Here is a 17,537-nt window from a genome sequence, read left to right as displayed (position 1 = left end):
TGGCAAGGGTGGTTGCTCACCAGGCATAACAGCCACAGCTGTTTTTCTTTCCCAGGATGGCAAAGGAGAGAAGTGTTGATATAATATATTAGAAAACTCATGCAGGAATGTACCTCGGTTCCTTCTGCAGCATGAGAGACCCCAAACCCCTATTTTCTGTCAGCCTGCAGAAGTCCTAACAACACTGCTCTAGGCTAGTCTCAAAAAGAAAGCAGTCTTTAACAGAATCTATTTAACTATATAAAAAGAATTTAATAAAGGGTTATATTTAAGTATTCCTTGGTCCAGGCAGGGGATGAAAGAGTGCCACATTTTTCCCCTTATGTGTATAAAAAATAAAAACAGTCCTTGGCAACTGTGACCCAAACCTCCTCCTCCTTTCTGCCTGCACCACCGGGCTCAAGAACTTCCCTCCATCTGATTCTGTCAAGGTCCCAGATCTGTTTTCTGAAGCGACAGAGCTGCAATAGGAGGAATTTGGATGGACCTCTCTCTCTAGTGCACCCTAAAAAAGCCTGCTGATTAAGACCTTTGGCCTAGACCCCATTTGTGCTGAGAAAAGCCTTTTGTCTAGGTTTCCTATACCTTTGGCAAAAGTTTCAGGAACTGAGCTATTGTACATAAAGGCAAAGTCTCTGCCTCCTCCCACTCTGGCCACCTTTTAAAAGGAGATTTATGTGTATGAGCTCTTTGTTCTGCAGTTCAGCCTCAGTAGTTTCTCATTCTCAGTGTTCTAAATTTTTAGCTTGAAATTATGAAAATTGTGAATGTGGACTTTTCTGTGGGCTGTTCACTAGCTTACAGGATTCCCTTCAAAAGTAGACGAAGTGATTGATTCACCACAGGCAGAATAGAAAAAGTGGCACAACTTACAAAACACAATCACTTTTTTTCCCCTTGTCAGAATTTTAGCCCAAGGAAACAAATATTAATGAATTTTCTGACTGTGTCTTTCAGTAACTTGATATTTGAGCAACTGATTTCTTCAGCTTCACTTTATGCTAATTTGTTTTGCTTCCTTTTCAGTCACTAAGGGAGTATTTAATAAGCTTAACATAAATCATTCACATGTATGAGGTAATTATTTATGGAAAAATCTTCATATTTTCTTTAGCTCTGGATTGAGGGGATTTGGAAAAATATCTCTTATTGATTGCCACTGAATTAATCTAGAATTATTTCATTAATAGCTGAGTGTTTGAGTCTGCTCAATATCCCAAATTTATGCTGATTTCAGTTGATCTTGGAAGAATCAGGTCCCTTAATCTTTCACTGGTAGCATATGAGAAGCTACAAATAAGGGGGGAAAGCCCTTATTTATGGCATGCTGAGAAATTAATTGATACCTTCAGTAAATGGCATTAATGAATTAGTATGGAGAGGGGTGTGAGGCTGGTGGATACTGATGTGTATGTGTATTATCAGCTGTCGTTTACATACCCAAGGACAACTACCGGAAAGGGCAGAGAAATAGAATAAAATAGATGACCACAACAGCCTCATAACAGTGTAAGGATATTACACTGTAGAGTAAATTTTACAGTTTCTTCATATGTGTTTCCTTCATATTTTTGATTCATTTTAATTTAATATCAGCTTGCAACTCTTAAATACTATTGCGATGAGATGGTTTTAGGAAGCAGACAAGCTCTAGAGTGTGAAGAAAATCTTGAATGCCATTATTATCATTTTATATGACTGAAAAATAGGTATGCCCTTGCACAACTCCTTTTTACAGCTACCCACATCAGCCATGAATCTAACTTTAATGTACTAATACAACCAGCCTGACAAAACATCTAGTCTAAACTGGAGATGTGATTAAACTACAGGGTTATCAGAAGGAATCTCAGGAGACCACACAGCCTCCCTCTGCAAAAGGCAGATACCATTAGCCCTCTGTCCTTCCTGGCAGTTGAATTATCTTCTGCTAGCTGAAACAATTCCAGTAATAAAAAATCCACAGTTTACTTTTAAATAGGTATGATGGGAAGAATAAGGGAAGAATTAAAGGGGAAGGACAATATAGTTGGACCGTAACCCAGTTCATGTTTAACAGTTGTAATGATTTGACTAGCAGGACTGGCCCTTACACTACTCCAGAGGGAAATATATCTTTATGTCAAGTCTGTTAGCCCTGTGTGGGTGTCTCACACACTGAGGGGTCATATCGATGCACCGTAAGCTTATGTGTAGACAACAGAACTGAAGCCCAGCCAACTGCTTCACCTGTGAGCTGAATCCATCCCAAGGCTTCACCACCTGCATTGCCTGGTTCTCCTTTGGCTATAATGGCAGCTTCAACTGCTGGCTGACATATGGACACCTATATATAGTCACCTCCAATTGGCTATCTCACTCTGTAGATGACTTCCTGAGCTTTGCCAAATGAATATAGAGATGACATATCATGACAAGAAAAAAGCATACATACATATGCAGCTGAACGGATTTCCTGTGTCACACATATGCACTCACATTTGCATACATCAAAGCCTCATTAGTAGGTCTTATTATGCATCAAGATTCTTAGTTTTTATTCTTATAAAAATCATGCCTTTTGAAGTGGTTTGCCTTGTTCTGATTTTCAGCAAATGAGAAGACATGCAGCCAGGTGACAGAGGTCTCATCTGTCTTTAATGGAATCAGCACTTCAGCCAGTTTAAATAAGTCATTAAGAACAAAACAGCTGAGGGATTTTTTCTGTTGCAGGCAGTATTCTCTAACTGTGCTGAATTAGATGCTCACTTAATAGGGGATTTCAGCATCATCAGATAGGCAGGTACTACAGGTGCACGACTGCATAATAAATGTTGCATGTAAAAATGTAATTACAATACTAAAATATGATACTACTTGAGATTTGTCTTTCTTTCTTTGCTGGAAATTGACTAGCTTTCCCTTTTTCCAATATTATACTGTTTGGCTATCAGCTGTAATGTATTTGTAGTGGGTCCTAATGGACTTAAAATGTTGCCTTTTGCTTTACTCCACCTCTGTCAAACCAATATGATGTTGTAAATGCTCCTTTTACTTCGCAGGTGTAAAAGTAAATGGCAATTAGAATATGAACCGAAAAGCCAAAGTATTTGAGAATTTGTGTCTTATAGTATCTTTACCTGTTTGAATTTTGTCTAACCAGAGAAGACAGAAAGAAGCTTAAGGAAACCCACTAACAGTTTAACATGCACTAATTTATGACACTGAGTCCTTGCTACTTGATGAACTTTAGTGTTCCTAGTTTCACTCTATAGAACAATAATCAGGTGCAAATTGCAGTAAAATCAAATCTCTAATTCTTTCCATTGGGAGGAAATGTGTAAAAAATGAATGTTTTGGTGGATTTAAGAATGTACAATTTCAGTTGCAACCATAAGAAATACCCAATGTCTGTGTCTGTAGAGGGTTTGAAGAGAAGGGGACAGGGAAAGAGGAGAGTTACATACTTTCAGAAACCTGAATTTAGTCTTGAATTTCCTTGTGAAACTTGGGCAGTTTGGCATTGCACTCTGAGAGCCAGCAATGGTATTAGCTGGAGACTAAGCCAAAGCTTCAAACACAGTCAGCTCCGACTGATGGTTTAAGGAGATTTCAGGGCGAATCAGCTTACTTTGGCTCTGTGCCCAGGGCAGCTTTTACCCTTGCTGGCATGCTTAAAGCTTCAGCTGACTTCTGCAAAAGCTTTGGGTACAAGTGTGTAGGTTCCCTTTGCCACTCTGGGATTTGTAAGGACTTGTCAGAGGCTGACTACAAAGCTTCTTTCTTCATAGGCAAAATCTCAAATAATAACCTGGAGTCCCATTCATTTGGCCAGTGCTCAATTCCTGAGGCACTGTCAGAATTCACATTTGCTCCTACGTTCTCTCTTCCCCAGGGGGGTTTAGTATATCCCAGATCCTTTGATTAGTGCAGCCTCCTCCACAGGTTCACAGAGAGAAAGAGAAGAGAAAAGCTGAAATAAATACCATAGGCCAAATTTTTCTGTCATCTGACAAACTGGTTTTACAAGTCATTATCCTGCTCCTCAGTAATGACTGGTCTTCAGTTCAATGTTCTGTGACTGGAGCCTTTACTGATTGAGTGCTAATGCTGCACTTATTATTTCAATGATTCTCCATCATAAAAATACTTTCCTGACTCAACTTGTCACACCTTCTGCCCCTAGATACTTGTAGCTCTGTCCTCAAATTATTATAGTCTCTGGTCCTGTGCATTGATTGTCTCCTGTGAGTGCCAAGCCAGCAGAAGACATTTGGCAAGTTTGCAGCTGATCTTGGGCTCATTTGTTTTTGTTTGGTTTGCCTGGGAACTGCAAAAATTTAGGGTAGTTCTGCTCACTAGAAAAAAATCTTCTAAAATAATGATCCAATTGCACAGTAGCATGCTGTTTCAGTCTATAAGGATACTGTTAAAATGTATCTAAGAATTAAATTCAGTGTTTGCTCCTAGGGTAAAGGATGTCTCTGGCTGGATGCCAAATAAACATAATTTCCCCACAGAACAAGACTAATGAAAGACACCTTCTCTGATATCCTTGGCAGCAGATACTTTATGAGCTCCTATAGCTGTTGGGAATGCTTGAGGGTGACAGCAGAAACTTTAGGTGAGAAGGGATTATCAGTGGGAGGAAAGAGGTCCTTCACTTATTTCCACTGTAAAAAGGGGGCAGAAAGGATGCCCGGGAGGAATATAGTCTAAAATAGGTTATTCATTATCTCAGCTGGCGTTTTGGAATCCTTGGCCTTCCAGCCTTCCAGACTGGCTCTGATGAAACCTTTCTCACCATCAGCAAGGACATCTCTGACTAGCATAGCACAAAAATCTCTATAAGCTTTTTTACTGAAAATGTAAAGGTACTTTATTTCAAAAGTGAAATAAATAAAGATTATACTAATTATAATTAGGACGCATCCAGCAACAAGCTTTTAATTGGTTTTTTTCAGTATTTTTTTCAACCACTTTCACATTCATCTTAAAATTATGAAAACGTAATTGCAAATCTTTTCTCTCTCTTTGATACATTTTCATATAGGAACACCACTGTCTCAGAATAAAGATCCTGGGGGACTGTTACTACTGCGTGTCGGGACTCCCAGAACCTCGCCAGGACCATGCACACTGCTGTGTTGAAATGGGGCTCAGCATGATCAAAACTATCAGGTAAAGCTATTTGTTTTCCCTTCTTCTTCTTCTTGTTTCATTGTTTCTGACAGTGTCCTGAAATTCATGTCTGAGAATGCCATTAGTGGACAAGTAATTTCTGTGGTGGTTCAGAGACCGTAGAATTATCTGAGGACTTTTTGGATCCACGTAATGCATGGGAAGAGGTACTAAATGCATTTTATTAACCTGTGCTTTTTCAGGGCGTGTAACACGGTGGCTGTGAGTGCATTGTGAGTGGTAGGTTTGACAGATCTTAACTGTTCTCACTTTGTACTCTTGTCATTTTTAAGAGGAGGTTTATGAGGAGGAGACTGAATTACTTCCAATAATCTCTTTAATAAAATAAAGCAACAATATAAACCCTATATATGCAGCCGCAGCAATACTTTAGCTTGGAAACTAGCTCAGAGACAAACTCATAAGCACTAAGATTTGCCAGATGAGCAAATTTTACTTGTTAAATCAGGTGGGTGTTTAAATCCACAAGGGCTGGAAGTCTTTTAATTAAGCGATGTGTTCCCATCATGTAAATATAGTTGTCTTGTTGATAATTACTGTATTTTGATGCAATCAAGATTAATAATAACAATGTTTCAGCAGTCCACGTATAGAGCTTGTCCAATGAATTACTGTGACAGTGGCCAACATTTAATGCACCAAGAGAGGTTTTCTCCATCTTTTTTTATCCTCTATATGAATGTTGCCGAGTTCCCATTTTCCAAATCCTCCTTCTGGTGCTGTCTTCCCTAAAACAGTATTGCCTTGTCTGAGTAATCTCTTCTTCCCATGGATGTTTTGCTGTCCAATCTTTTTGTCTGCTTCTTTTCCTGACTGCTTTCCTCCTTTAATCTGTGTGTCATTACGTACATCAGACAGTTAATGCATATTGCAGCTACATTACTGAGATCTTAACAGAGAAAGAATTTGACAAAAATTAATTAATGGAGAATGTAACTGAATAATGATTAGCAACAATGATCTCTAAGAAGATTGGATTCAATTATCACAGGCTAAATGTTGCACAAAGTAATCAATATTTTGCTTCTGGAATCCCCACAGTGAAAGTGAAACACGAATTAGAGAACATACACAGATTAAAAAAACATTGTAAAAAATTCTTGGAAACACACATGAAGTCATTTGCATTTGCTTGGTAACACCATCTGCAGCAAACCTATTGTAAGTCATATTTCTTCTAAGGCAGTAAATTTCTCTGAATCTCTTTACATGTATGGAAGCCTCTAACACCCTAATGCCCTTTTATGAAATGGGTCTCAAAAACAGTAATCTAGTAGATGACTTCAGTCATCCCAGGCTAATTCAGGTCATACTACCTCCAATGTATTTGATAATCTCAATATCTGAATTTCTAGCCCATTCAACGAGCATCATTTTTTTCCCCAGGCTTTTCTGTTCAGAGTAGAGGAGCCTTAATGTGTGCTCATATAGTTCACAGGGAGGACCAGTGCTTCCATGGGATATTACAAATACTTCAGTATGCATTTCTGAGAAAATTTGGAATTAACTAGTCTACTAATTAGAAATTAAATTAGTAAATATCTCTCAAAGTTAAAATAAATAAAAAAAAACCCTTATTTAGAAAACTGAATTTCTATTATATTGATCACTGGAGAACTTGATCATATCTAAAAAGAAGGCTCCATGAATTCTGATATTTACCCAAAAGCAAGGAAGCTTTGCCCCATCACACTTGTGCATGAGCAAGAATCCTAACTCTGTCTGCCTTGCAAAACCCAACCTCCTGTCTTTAGCTGCAGCTGGAAATGCAAATTAAAATGAAAAGAAGAAACTCTTCATGAGGGTTCATTTATTCAGCCGGTTCTCATATCTTTTCACATCTAATGTAATTCTTCCTGTATTTAATTTTATTGTATTAATGCCTGTCTGTACTGACAGTTGATAGAAATGAGTTACTAGTGGAATGTCTAGTCATCAGATGATAATGTTTCATTTGAACAGTTATCACCCAAGCTAAATGGGTGTCAGAGATAACAGTCAGGAGAACTAAATACGCAATTGCTCTTACCTACAAAAAAGAGCTGCCATCTTATCTTTATCTTTATATCTGTATGAGGGGGGAAAGATTTATGAGAAGATAGCAGTCATCAGTGTATTCATTGTGTGTTAGTTAAACTCCAAAGCTGTGCTGGAGTGCCAGATGGATGGGATTATGGATGGGAGATGCGATAAAATTCAAGATGGGGGTATCTGTTTGCTGACAGTGAAATATGGAACATGAGCTTAAAACATAACAATAAAATGAGGTTAGATTTGGTGAGATAATCATTTCCTCAAATATATTAGAATAGAGAAGAGAAAGATATAGAACAAAACATAAAAGTAATTCTGAATTTAAATAATTTCTGAATACCACATTATGCCTCAGGCAGAGATTAGCATGCTTGTTCATTGGGGTCTTCAATTCTTTGGGTTGTGCTGCGAGGAAAGGAATAGCTACATAAATAGTGAAGAAAGTTCCGAGGGAAAGGGAGTTCAAGGAGAAAGGAGCGGAAACATGAAAGGAAGTGGAAGCGAAGGAAGGACTGTGAAGAGAAGTGAAGGAAATAATCTTAAAGAAGAGGAGAGAGTACTTCCAAAGTGGAAATTATATCAACATAGACTGTCAATGTCAAGACTGAGATGAAAATAATGAATCTTAGTGTGGTGGCCTCATTTTAAAAAGCTTGTTAAACTTTTTTATGAGGGTACAGGGAAAAGTCACAAAAATTATTTGTGAAGCTGAAGTGCCTTTAAAGTAAGAGAATTGAGAAGCTTGATATGTTTAGCTGAGTGAAAAAAAGGCTGAGAAGTTATTTGGTAGAAGCACATAAAACATTTTATGGGTAGAAAACACTAGATTTAAAAATGGGGGATGGTATTACTAAGAGAAACGATAGCTTTTCTGTCCCTCAGTGTTTTCAAAGCAAAACTGAATTTCTTACCAGAGTAAGTACTTCCATCAGGCACATGTTACTAGAATACAAACAAACAAGCAGGTAGAATGTACCAGCCCGTGTATCACAGGGTATCAGGGTGGACAATGGAGCTGACCCTTCTGCTCTTCAACTTGGGACACGGTGGCAGCTTAAGTGGCAGGGGCTGCCTCCAGAGGTTAAAAGCTGCTTCTTTCACCACCACCTTCCAAAATGTCCTTATTCCTAAAATCACCGTGACCAGTAAGAGAGGGGGGAGGGAGACTGTGGGAGGCCCATCTCCTCAAGGACTCACTTACGTGATGTAATGATGGAAAACCCACAACAATCCATATAAAGGTAGAAATTCAAACAAACCCATTTGTTTGGTAAGTCAAGGAGTTCCGAGTGATTTTGTCTCTTGGATTATTTCCCACTGAAATACCAGCTGAAGGAGTAACTATTGTGACAGAAAAAATAGTCCAAGCATACAACATAAGCTAAACTCCAGAAATTAGATAACAGCTTGAGTTCATTAAAAGACTGTAATTACCTACTAACATTAACATCATTCATGGGAGAGGAAAAAAAAAACAACAGCCAAACAAAAAGTAAAAAAAATAAAAAGAAAACCAAACCACCAAAATTATGTTAGACGATCTCAGTGACTGACCTGGCAGGTTTTCTGCCTTTCTCAGGAAAAACTGCTTTTAATGTCATCTGTCAGGTATTGGAAAAAGAATCATGAAGTGATCAATGCTTATTAAAGAAGTTACATAGGCAGTGAAACAGCCAGGAATTACTTCCATATTCTACAATTAATAAATCATTATTTAATTATACAGTTACATAATAATGCAATTTATCCGGTCCTGGATTCCTTCCACAGATTATTTCTTGTATAATGTACAAGGTTCAGCCTATGTTGTAACGAGCCCTGAGACACAGAAGACAGAATAACGCTTCACAAACCCAAAACCTTTTGCTTGCCCAATTTTCCCTATAGTGGTGGAAAGGAGCTTTGCAAGACACCCAGAAGCTCCATCAGTGCTTTTCACACAGGCCACGGAGTGAATCGGTTTCATGCTGGGACTTGATCACATCGTCACCTCCACGTGTCCATTTCAGCCACTGACTCTGAATGAACAGAGAGAGTCAGGACGGTATATCTTTCCCTGGTTTTGCTGTTGGGTGACCATAAGAATTGAACTGGGTAGAGATTAATAGGTTCGTGTACCTCTGAGAACTCTTTTTCTTTGAATTTGCCACCAAATAGTATCAAAGCTATATTGGCAAGATGGCATAGAAGTGTATATATTTATATAGCTTTTTATAACATAGCTTTCAAATGAAAAAGCAGACTTTTGATAAGATTGTTTGTAGTCCCTTGTGCTATATTAGTTTCCTGCCTCTCAGAGCAGACAGACATAAGAAACAGGAACACAGCAGTGGTTTAAGTCTGTCCATGTTGCTATAGTATCCGTCTGAATTCAGAGCAAGCCAGTTTTATTAATGATAAGTCTGACAACATGAAACTTCTCCAGATAATAGTTTCTGCTGACACTGGAATCCAGATCCAATTCCAAGGTAAACTCACCCTGGAGCTATTTTAAACTGGCTTCTTGGGATAATATCAGCCTTAAATTGTAAATTCAATGCTGTGTAAAGTCCATCTACAAAGTGTTATATCCTATGAGTCATAGTACCTTAGCTCTATTCTTCGAAATGTTCAGTAGTTTAGTGCACCCTGTTACTTCGATTTTTAAAAATAATGGATGGCTCATTCGCAAGCATGACACAGTTCCCAGAATCACACCAAGAAGAGCACTTACCTCAGTTCACCTACTATCCTCACGTCTGCACCAAAGAACATTTGAGTTCATTTAGGAAAATTCCACAAATCTGTTGAGTCCAACCTAAAATTTTTCTATGTCTTAGGAACATAGGACAGTTCACGTTGGAGGGGGCATCAGGACATCACTAGTTCAACCTTCTGCTCAAAACAGGGTCAGCTATGACCCTTATTTACTTCAAACAGAACACACAGACACTCATGTTACTTCTGCAAGAGGATGACAGTGGCTATGTCTTGATGGGTAAATTTAACAGCCGCAGGGAATGCCAGCTGTCACCAAGAAAAAGTGGCACAGACTAGCCAACTACATTATTCTCAACTCTTTTTGCCTCCAAAACCAGCCAGTTACATCCAAGCTACCTACTGAAATGGTCTTTGACACATATGAACTCCTGAATCTGGGAAGAGGTTGAGAAAGATCTAGTTGGCCAGGAAAAGATAAGATTCTGGGGCTGTTTTAAGTATCTCAAAGCATAGGCAGAACCCTGCACAGTGAAACTGGCCGGCACAGATATAACCAGTGTGTCACTGTCTGAACCTGCAAGGTGTAAATTCCAGGGCATTCAAATTTTTGACAGCTACGGAGCAGGTTGAAAGGCAGATTTCTGACTTTTGGCTCACTTTCTGCATGCAAATAGGAAAGCCTTTGATGAGCAGCATAAAAATCAAATACCCATCAAAGAATGATGGCCAGAAGGAAACACCAAGATCCAATTAAAACCAATGAAATTTTTATCATTGACTTGAATGAAATGAGATACAGCATGAATAGCGTCAGTCATGGGTGCCTCATCCCGGATAAGATATCAGGCAGCTTGTGAGGTAAACAGGGCTGCTTTCTAGGTCATCAATAATGCAGCTTCATGCACCCATTTTGTCAAAGTATTTTCAGAGAATCTGTGAAACAGCTGAAGGAAATACATTTTTTTAATTAGAAGCTTCATTGATAGATTAATAGATTTAAGAAGCAGAACTAAAAGATGTGGGACACCTGAACTTATGCAAAATGAACACTCTTCATTTTTTTTAGTATCTCGTACATGCTATTATTTATGAGAAGTTTTTTTCTGATTAGAGGAGGACTACCCATAGTGATGAAGATGATCCAGTGTTCATGTTTCAAAGTTTTTAAATTGCTTTTTTCCTATAGCACAAAATAAACAAGACCTCTTAAATTATGTGGTAGTGTGGCTATTAGGGTTATTGATTTGACCATGATGATGTCTCCTTCTCTATCTACATAATTCAGAAATCAGTTTCACCCCACATCACTCTAAATTTTAAAGAAAAAGAGTCATTCCATGGCTTTTTACACACTAATCAATCACCTCACTTTTAAACTACAACCATTTATTATTCTTTATTCAGTTCAAACCCTTACAACAAAATATTAGTGAAAACTGACGTCTCCACAAACAGGTTCTCAATCGCTCCGCTCTGTCTTGTGTTGCAAATAATAAAGCAATGGGAGCAAGACCAGATCGCTGTTCTGCTTTGATTCATGTTCTGCACAGGGTCTGTTTAAATATATCTCAGGCTGCCCGTGGCTCGATTCAATCAGGCCCCCTCATGCAATTAGTTCCCTACCTATCAACATAAGAGCACATTGCTGTGAAGGGCGAGTAAGAGGAGGATGTGAAGATGGGGGCCCTGCAGGTGCACCAGCACCACAGCAGACAGAAAAACAGAACAGCCTTCAGTCGAAGGATGCAGGCAGGTAACCAAATCCACAATGATTGTAGATAAAGAGCTGAGATCAAATATCACCTGAGCAGCACACAGGAATAAGTTGCTGGGAGGCCATGAAAGGCAGCAGGTGAGGCAAAGGGGATAGGACCTTGATTAGGGTCTGTGGTGTCATGCAGGAGGCAGGGTGGACAGCATAGCTATGTGAAGAGATCAGACCCTCCTTATCCACTTCTCCTCCTCAGAAAGCTGCAGAGAGCAGTGAGGTCACCTCTCAGCATCCTCTTCTCCAAAACAGACAAATTCAAAGTCCTTAGCTGCTCCTCACAGGACATTCTTTCTGGCCCTTTCACCAACTTTGTTGCCCTCGTCTGGATGCATTCAAGGACCCTCACATCCTTTTTAAATGGTGAGGCCCAGAACTGCACACAGTGCTCCAGGTGAGGCCACACCAACACTGAATACAGTGGGATAATCCCCTTTTGACTGGCTGGTGATGCTGTGTCTGATGCACCCCAGGATGGGGTTTGCCCTCTGGGCTGCCAGGTCTCACTGCTGGCTCTCATGGAGCCTGCTGTAGACCAACATCTCCAGTTCCCTTTCTGCAGGGCTGCTCTCCAGCCATTCCTCTCCCCATCTGTACTTGTGCCTGGTGCTACTCTGTCCCAGGTGCAGAATCCTGCATCTGGGCTTGCTGAAATTCATACCACTGATGATTGCCCAAATTCTAGTATTTGTCCAATGTTAAATACTAGTATTATTAGCAATGAAATACTACAGTGCTTAAAATATAAATTGGTCTAATAGCCTGTGTATAGATATGGAGAGAGAGACATTACATAAATATATGCTATTAGACCATTCTATTAAGCTTAAAATCCTCTTTTTGTGTGCCTTTTTCAATGAAAATACTCTTTGCTCAATTAGTCCTCTGGATCCAAATAGCTTTTTATTTCAAGATAAGGAAAACAGACATAAAATGAGAAAGAATTATCTTAGTTTGAACAAAAGAAAAAGGCAGATTGCGGAAATGATTATGTGGGGAATTGTGTGATAATTCCTCTGACAGTTATGAGTGTTAGTTTAGATTTTTTTGTAGCATATCTATAAAAATTCTTCAAAACACATTACAAATTACAGTGCCCTCGCTTCTCTTAGCTGTTCTTACAACATTTAAGATATTGCTTCAGTGCGGAGGAGTTGTTTCCATGTCCCACCTTTTGGAGACAGGTGTTTGTTTGTTTGTTTAATTTTGATATTTCAAGACCTCTTGCTTGCAAACCAATAAAACATTTGTAGATGAAAACTATAGACTCAGAATATCAGAACACAGATAAAATCCTTCCCAAAGCTTCTTATTATTATTTTATGATTAACTTATTTTAAGTATCCTTTAGATATCAGAAATGTCTTAGCTTTCTGATACGATGAACAGTCCTTCTGTAGTAGGCAAACAACTGCACTGAAATATCATACGCATGTTTTTCTCCAAAGTTTTGGAATACAAAGGAAAGAAATAAAGATGTATTGCTTATTTTCAATTCCTCACATTTTTAGGCAACCAGTTTCTCTCGATTTTGAAACTTTATTTTTTTTTTTTTTGCCCACAAGCTGAATTGATGGCCCATTGCAACAATGAAAGGCCAAGTATTGAATGCAGTGAGCAATTTACCCTTTTCTCCTCTAGTGAGGTTCTGTCAAGGTCATGACTGAGGCATCTGAGGCAACGGTAGTTAGCTTCAGAGTTGTGAAATAGAGCTGTTTATTCTTTGCCTGCTCTGTTGTGTGATCTTGCTGCGCTGCTATTGACTTCAGTGACTGGGACTCTTTACAGAGACACAGCAGCTTTGTTTGCAGACCAACAGTAGCAACGTGGCGCTTTTCCTACCCTGAGCATGCTATTCAAATATTAATGAACACTAGCTCTAATAGTATTTCTGGTGCAGATAATTGTTGTCACACGGGCAGAACTGGAAAAGTGGTCTCTTTGTCATCCCAATGGATACAACTCAATTATTTTGGTTGTGAGCTTCCCACGGTGATGTGCTGGAGGATCTCAGTACTGATTTGTAAGAGGCAGTCTGATGTCTGACACACTACTAAAGTGCCTGTGGCTATGAAAGATATGTGTTGTCTTGTATCAGGAAAAGCATATATTATTTTAACACGGTAAAATTATCTTTATAATCAATAGACATATTAATTGAAAGCAGTGCTAGGACAAAGTCCCTTTTTCGAGACTGTTAAAAAATACGTCCACGTGTGTTCACTTTGGAAGAGGTGAAATGGTCTTTGCCATCACACAAAATGGAAGAAACTAATTTTAGAAGCACATCATTATCATAACAGAGCAAATGGTTTCCTGGCCAAATCTACTGAAAATAATTCACCTTTGGACAAAGAGTAGCTCTAGAACATTTCAATCAATAAAATAACATTTTTGAAATATTGAAAATTATTCAAAAAAGCACAATAAAATATAAAAGTGTATGCAGGTTTGATGATAACAGGTTTTTAATGTTGTTGAATGCTCTTTTATGATTCCAAGATGAAGGATTCAATGAGTCCAGATACTTCACTCAGATATCTTTTCCTCTCCCTATCTTTTTCTTTCTGTCGGATTAGAATAATAAGATGTGCCACTGAACCATGCATACAATTAAACACTTAATGATAATCTGGCTTTTAGAGTCATTTTATAACTACCTGTACTTTGCTACCTAGAAAGTTATCTCTTCATTCTACAAACTAAGTGGTTCTTTATGTCATTGTATTTTACATTGTACCCTTTTATAAAGGATATGAAAAACCGTTGCATATACTTTCATGAGTCTGCTTTTTCTTTTTCCTTTTCTTTTTCCTTTTTTTGTTTTAAATAACAGATATGTTAGGTCAAGGACGAAGCACGACATTGACATGAGAATAGGGATACATTCAGGATCGGTTCTGTGTGGAGTGCTGGGCCTGCGAAAGTGGCAGTTTGATGTCTGGTCATGGGACGTGGATATCGCAAACAAACTCGAGTCAGGTGGAATTCCTGGGTAAGGCAACATGTATTTCCCACAGTCAAAAAACTCTTCCAACGCTGTTAACCTTGCCAACAGATTACATGTCTTACATTATTTTATCAACTATAACCTTTTTTTTTTTTCCTTTTTTTTTGCTATTTTGCAGTTGGCAGGGATTTGTAAGGCTATAGTCAAAAAAGGTTGAAACGGCCAGCCTGCAGAGACATTGGAAAAGGCAAAAATATTTCTTTTTTCTTTGCCAGCTATGATTTCCGGAAAAAGGTCAGCGGTTGTATTCAGCCCATACAATACTCAGAGGTAGCCCAAATTTCCCGTCGCTCATCCTTTGCATTCAAATGCTGTTCTGGGGCACAAGGCTGTAATTTATTTTCTTTCATAATACATAAAGCGTAGGAAGAATCATGTGTTCATAGGTTGTTACACTGATAACAAGACATTATGGATAGCAGGCTCCCTAGGAAGTATTTTAAATAATTCAATGCTTTAGTAGATGTTTTGAGACATTTATGTCAGCCTGTCTATATGTGAAAATATATGGTTTTCCATTGAGCTGCCTAGTTTTAATTTGGCTGAGGTGGCTGATTCACCTGGAAGACAGAATACTATTTCTGCCTGACATGGTCTATATTTCATGGTAGTTTGAAAGTTGCAAATCCTAAATTTGAAGCAACTTTCTATTCCACCTTCCATGTAGCAAAAGATCCCCTACAATTTTTTAGCCATGGAACATAGGAGCAATAACAGAGGACATCTTTATGTGGAAAAAGTCTAAGTGATGCTGTCATCTTGAGTGAGAGAGGTTCTAAGTCATCAAATCTGAGCTATGTGCTGTACTCCCTATACACAAATCAGGATCTTTCAGAGCTGTCATGTTTCCAGGAAGTTAGAAAGATATTTGCTTTATATTGTACTTGTAAATGTGGGCCCATTCCACCATTCCCCAAAGTAGACCTTTATATTAATACATATTCTTACAATCAGCAGAAAATGAAACATTGCGTGCTCTGAAAATAACTTCTGTACTGTGCATATGTCACCAGTATATAAAACTGCAGAAAAAAATATATCTTTCCCTGCTGCTTATCCCACATGATAACCCCAGATGACTAAGAAAGGTCACATGCTGCTTTGTTAACATGAGCAAATCAATCATCTAAGTTTCATCATCCGCACCTGCAAAAAGTCTAATTTATTGCTGTTAATGCAAGCAAGTAGTACAGCTATTAATGAATAACCCAGAGAAAGCTCCACCTTGCTGTTCCTGATAAAGTGCCTGGCTGTGGTGCAGTCTATTGGAGCGGAGTGATTTCCACCCCTGTATATCAGTTTGCCAACAGAACAAAGCCTGTATGTGACAGCAATTCACTAAGTCCCTCAAAACAGTGATTTACATCGGCCTTTCCTCGTGTGCAGAGCAGATTTAATAGAGCAGTTAAGTTCATTTCAGCCTCTCCTTACTTCTCCCTGCTGCCAGCATTCAAATCCCCCTGCCTGCCACAATTCCCAGATCATTCCCATTCCCAGAGCGGCGCTGAAAATCTGCTGTGGGGTTATGAACAGTCCTGCTCCCACAGTGGGCAACAAGAGCAAAGATGAACCCCAGCCCTTTGCTCTTGTTGACCACCTGAGCACACAGTGGAGGGAGGCAGCTCGTCTTCCCAGGAGGGGGAGGATGCCTTCACCCAGTTTGGGGGCAGGAGAGCAGGGGCTCAGCTCTTCACCGCCTCCCTTCTGTATCACCCTGAGACCTCCTAAGCATGGGTGATGTGGGGAGAGAATGCCCCCAAGTGAAGCAGGTAGCTAAACTGTTGTGGAAGCAGGCACTCAGGAGCACTGAGAAAAAGCAACCACTTCTGGGTTTCTGAGAGGGAAAAAATATGTCCACAGAACCCCAGAAGGAATCAATGTAAGATCCTACAATATTATTTCAGAGACATTCTTCTGCCAGGACCTCATCTTCTAATAGTCTTTCCCTGGTGTATCTAGGTATTATCTATGGTATTGAATTGGCATAAAACCTAGCTAATAATTAATTTTCCAGGATGTATCAATGACTGGTGTCATCTAAAACTTTGGACCTGATATGTTTTCAAGAGTAGGACAGGTTATACCTTTTTACTTCAATGCTCAGGTTCCCAATTTACTCATTAATGTAAAATTAGAAAGATATCTTTTCACTACAGATTTAAAGTTTGTTTAAGCTGTACAAAAGGTGAAACCATTTGTGAAATATTTTTAATCTACAAATTAGTAGTATTTGTATCCATTTAAGGGTATTACATAGACAGCCAGCTCTACACTCTAGTTAAAGCTGTTATCATTTCCATTATAAAATCCATATTTCAGGACTGTATAATGCAGTCTTCTCAAATTGTATTAGTGGAAACTCAGCATAAAGATAGTCACCCTGGTAACTAATGTATAATTTTCTTTTTCTTTCTTCTTTTTTTCTTCCTTTTCATTTTTTTTCTTTTTTTTTTTTTTTTTTTAATTAGTACTTAACTTAAATCAATTTAGTCTACTTGACTTTCTAAGAGCTAGGAAAAATCTCTTTTTGAGACATCTAATGATCTGAGTTTAAAGTCCAGGACAAAAGATGCTTATATTTGAGAGACATTTTTAGTGGTTTTTACTGTCAATTTTACTGACATTTGACTACAAAATAGCATTAATCTCTGTGGACACCATAATGGCATGATGTACAAAACCTGTATTGACTTAAGATTAAAAAAGGACTGAGATACAAATTTTTGAACTTTTAATTATAGACTGGCATTTAATACTCTACATAGATCCAGTTTGTGCTAAATTCTGAAATCCCTGGGTGCTTCAGAATACTTAAAGACAACCAGCACTTTATATATGCTTATA

General features: G+C 38.6%; 1 protein-coding gene across 2 annotated transcripts in view; it reads left to right on the top strand.

Moving 5' to 3' along the window:
• ADCY8 (adenylate cyclase 8 (brain)) overlaps nt 1–17,537 on the top strand; it is a 123,462-nt gene that overhangs the window by 57,662 nt on the left and 48,263 nt on the right. For both annotated transcript variants that reach the window (XM_014965492.1, XM_014965491.1), the window contains exons 5-6: nt 5,033–5,160; nt 14,520–14,678. In XM_014965492.1, coding sequence (XP_014820978.1) covers nt 5,033–5,160; nt 14,520–14,678 — 287 coding nt within the window. The remainder of the gene's footprint in view (nt 1–5,032; nt 5,161–14,519; nt 14,679–17,537) is intronic.

The sequence above is a fragment of the Calidris pugnax genome, unplaced genomic scaffold (assembly GCF_001431845.1).
Source record: "Calidris pugnax isolate Ruff unplaced genomic scaffold, ASM143184v1 scaffold41, whole genome shotgun sequence".
Classification (NCBI taxonomy): domain Eukaryota; kingdom Metazoa; phylum Chordata; class Aves; order Charadriiformes; family Scolopacidae; genus Calidris; species Calidris pugnax.
Note: the sequence above shows the minus strand (reverse complement) of the source record. Positions and strands in the feature narration are given on the sequence as shown.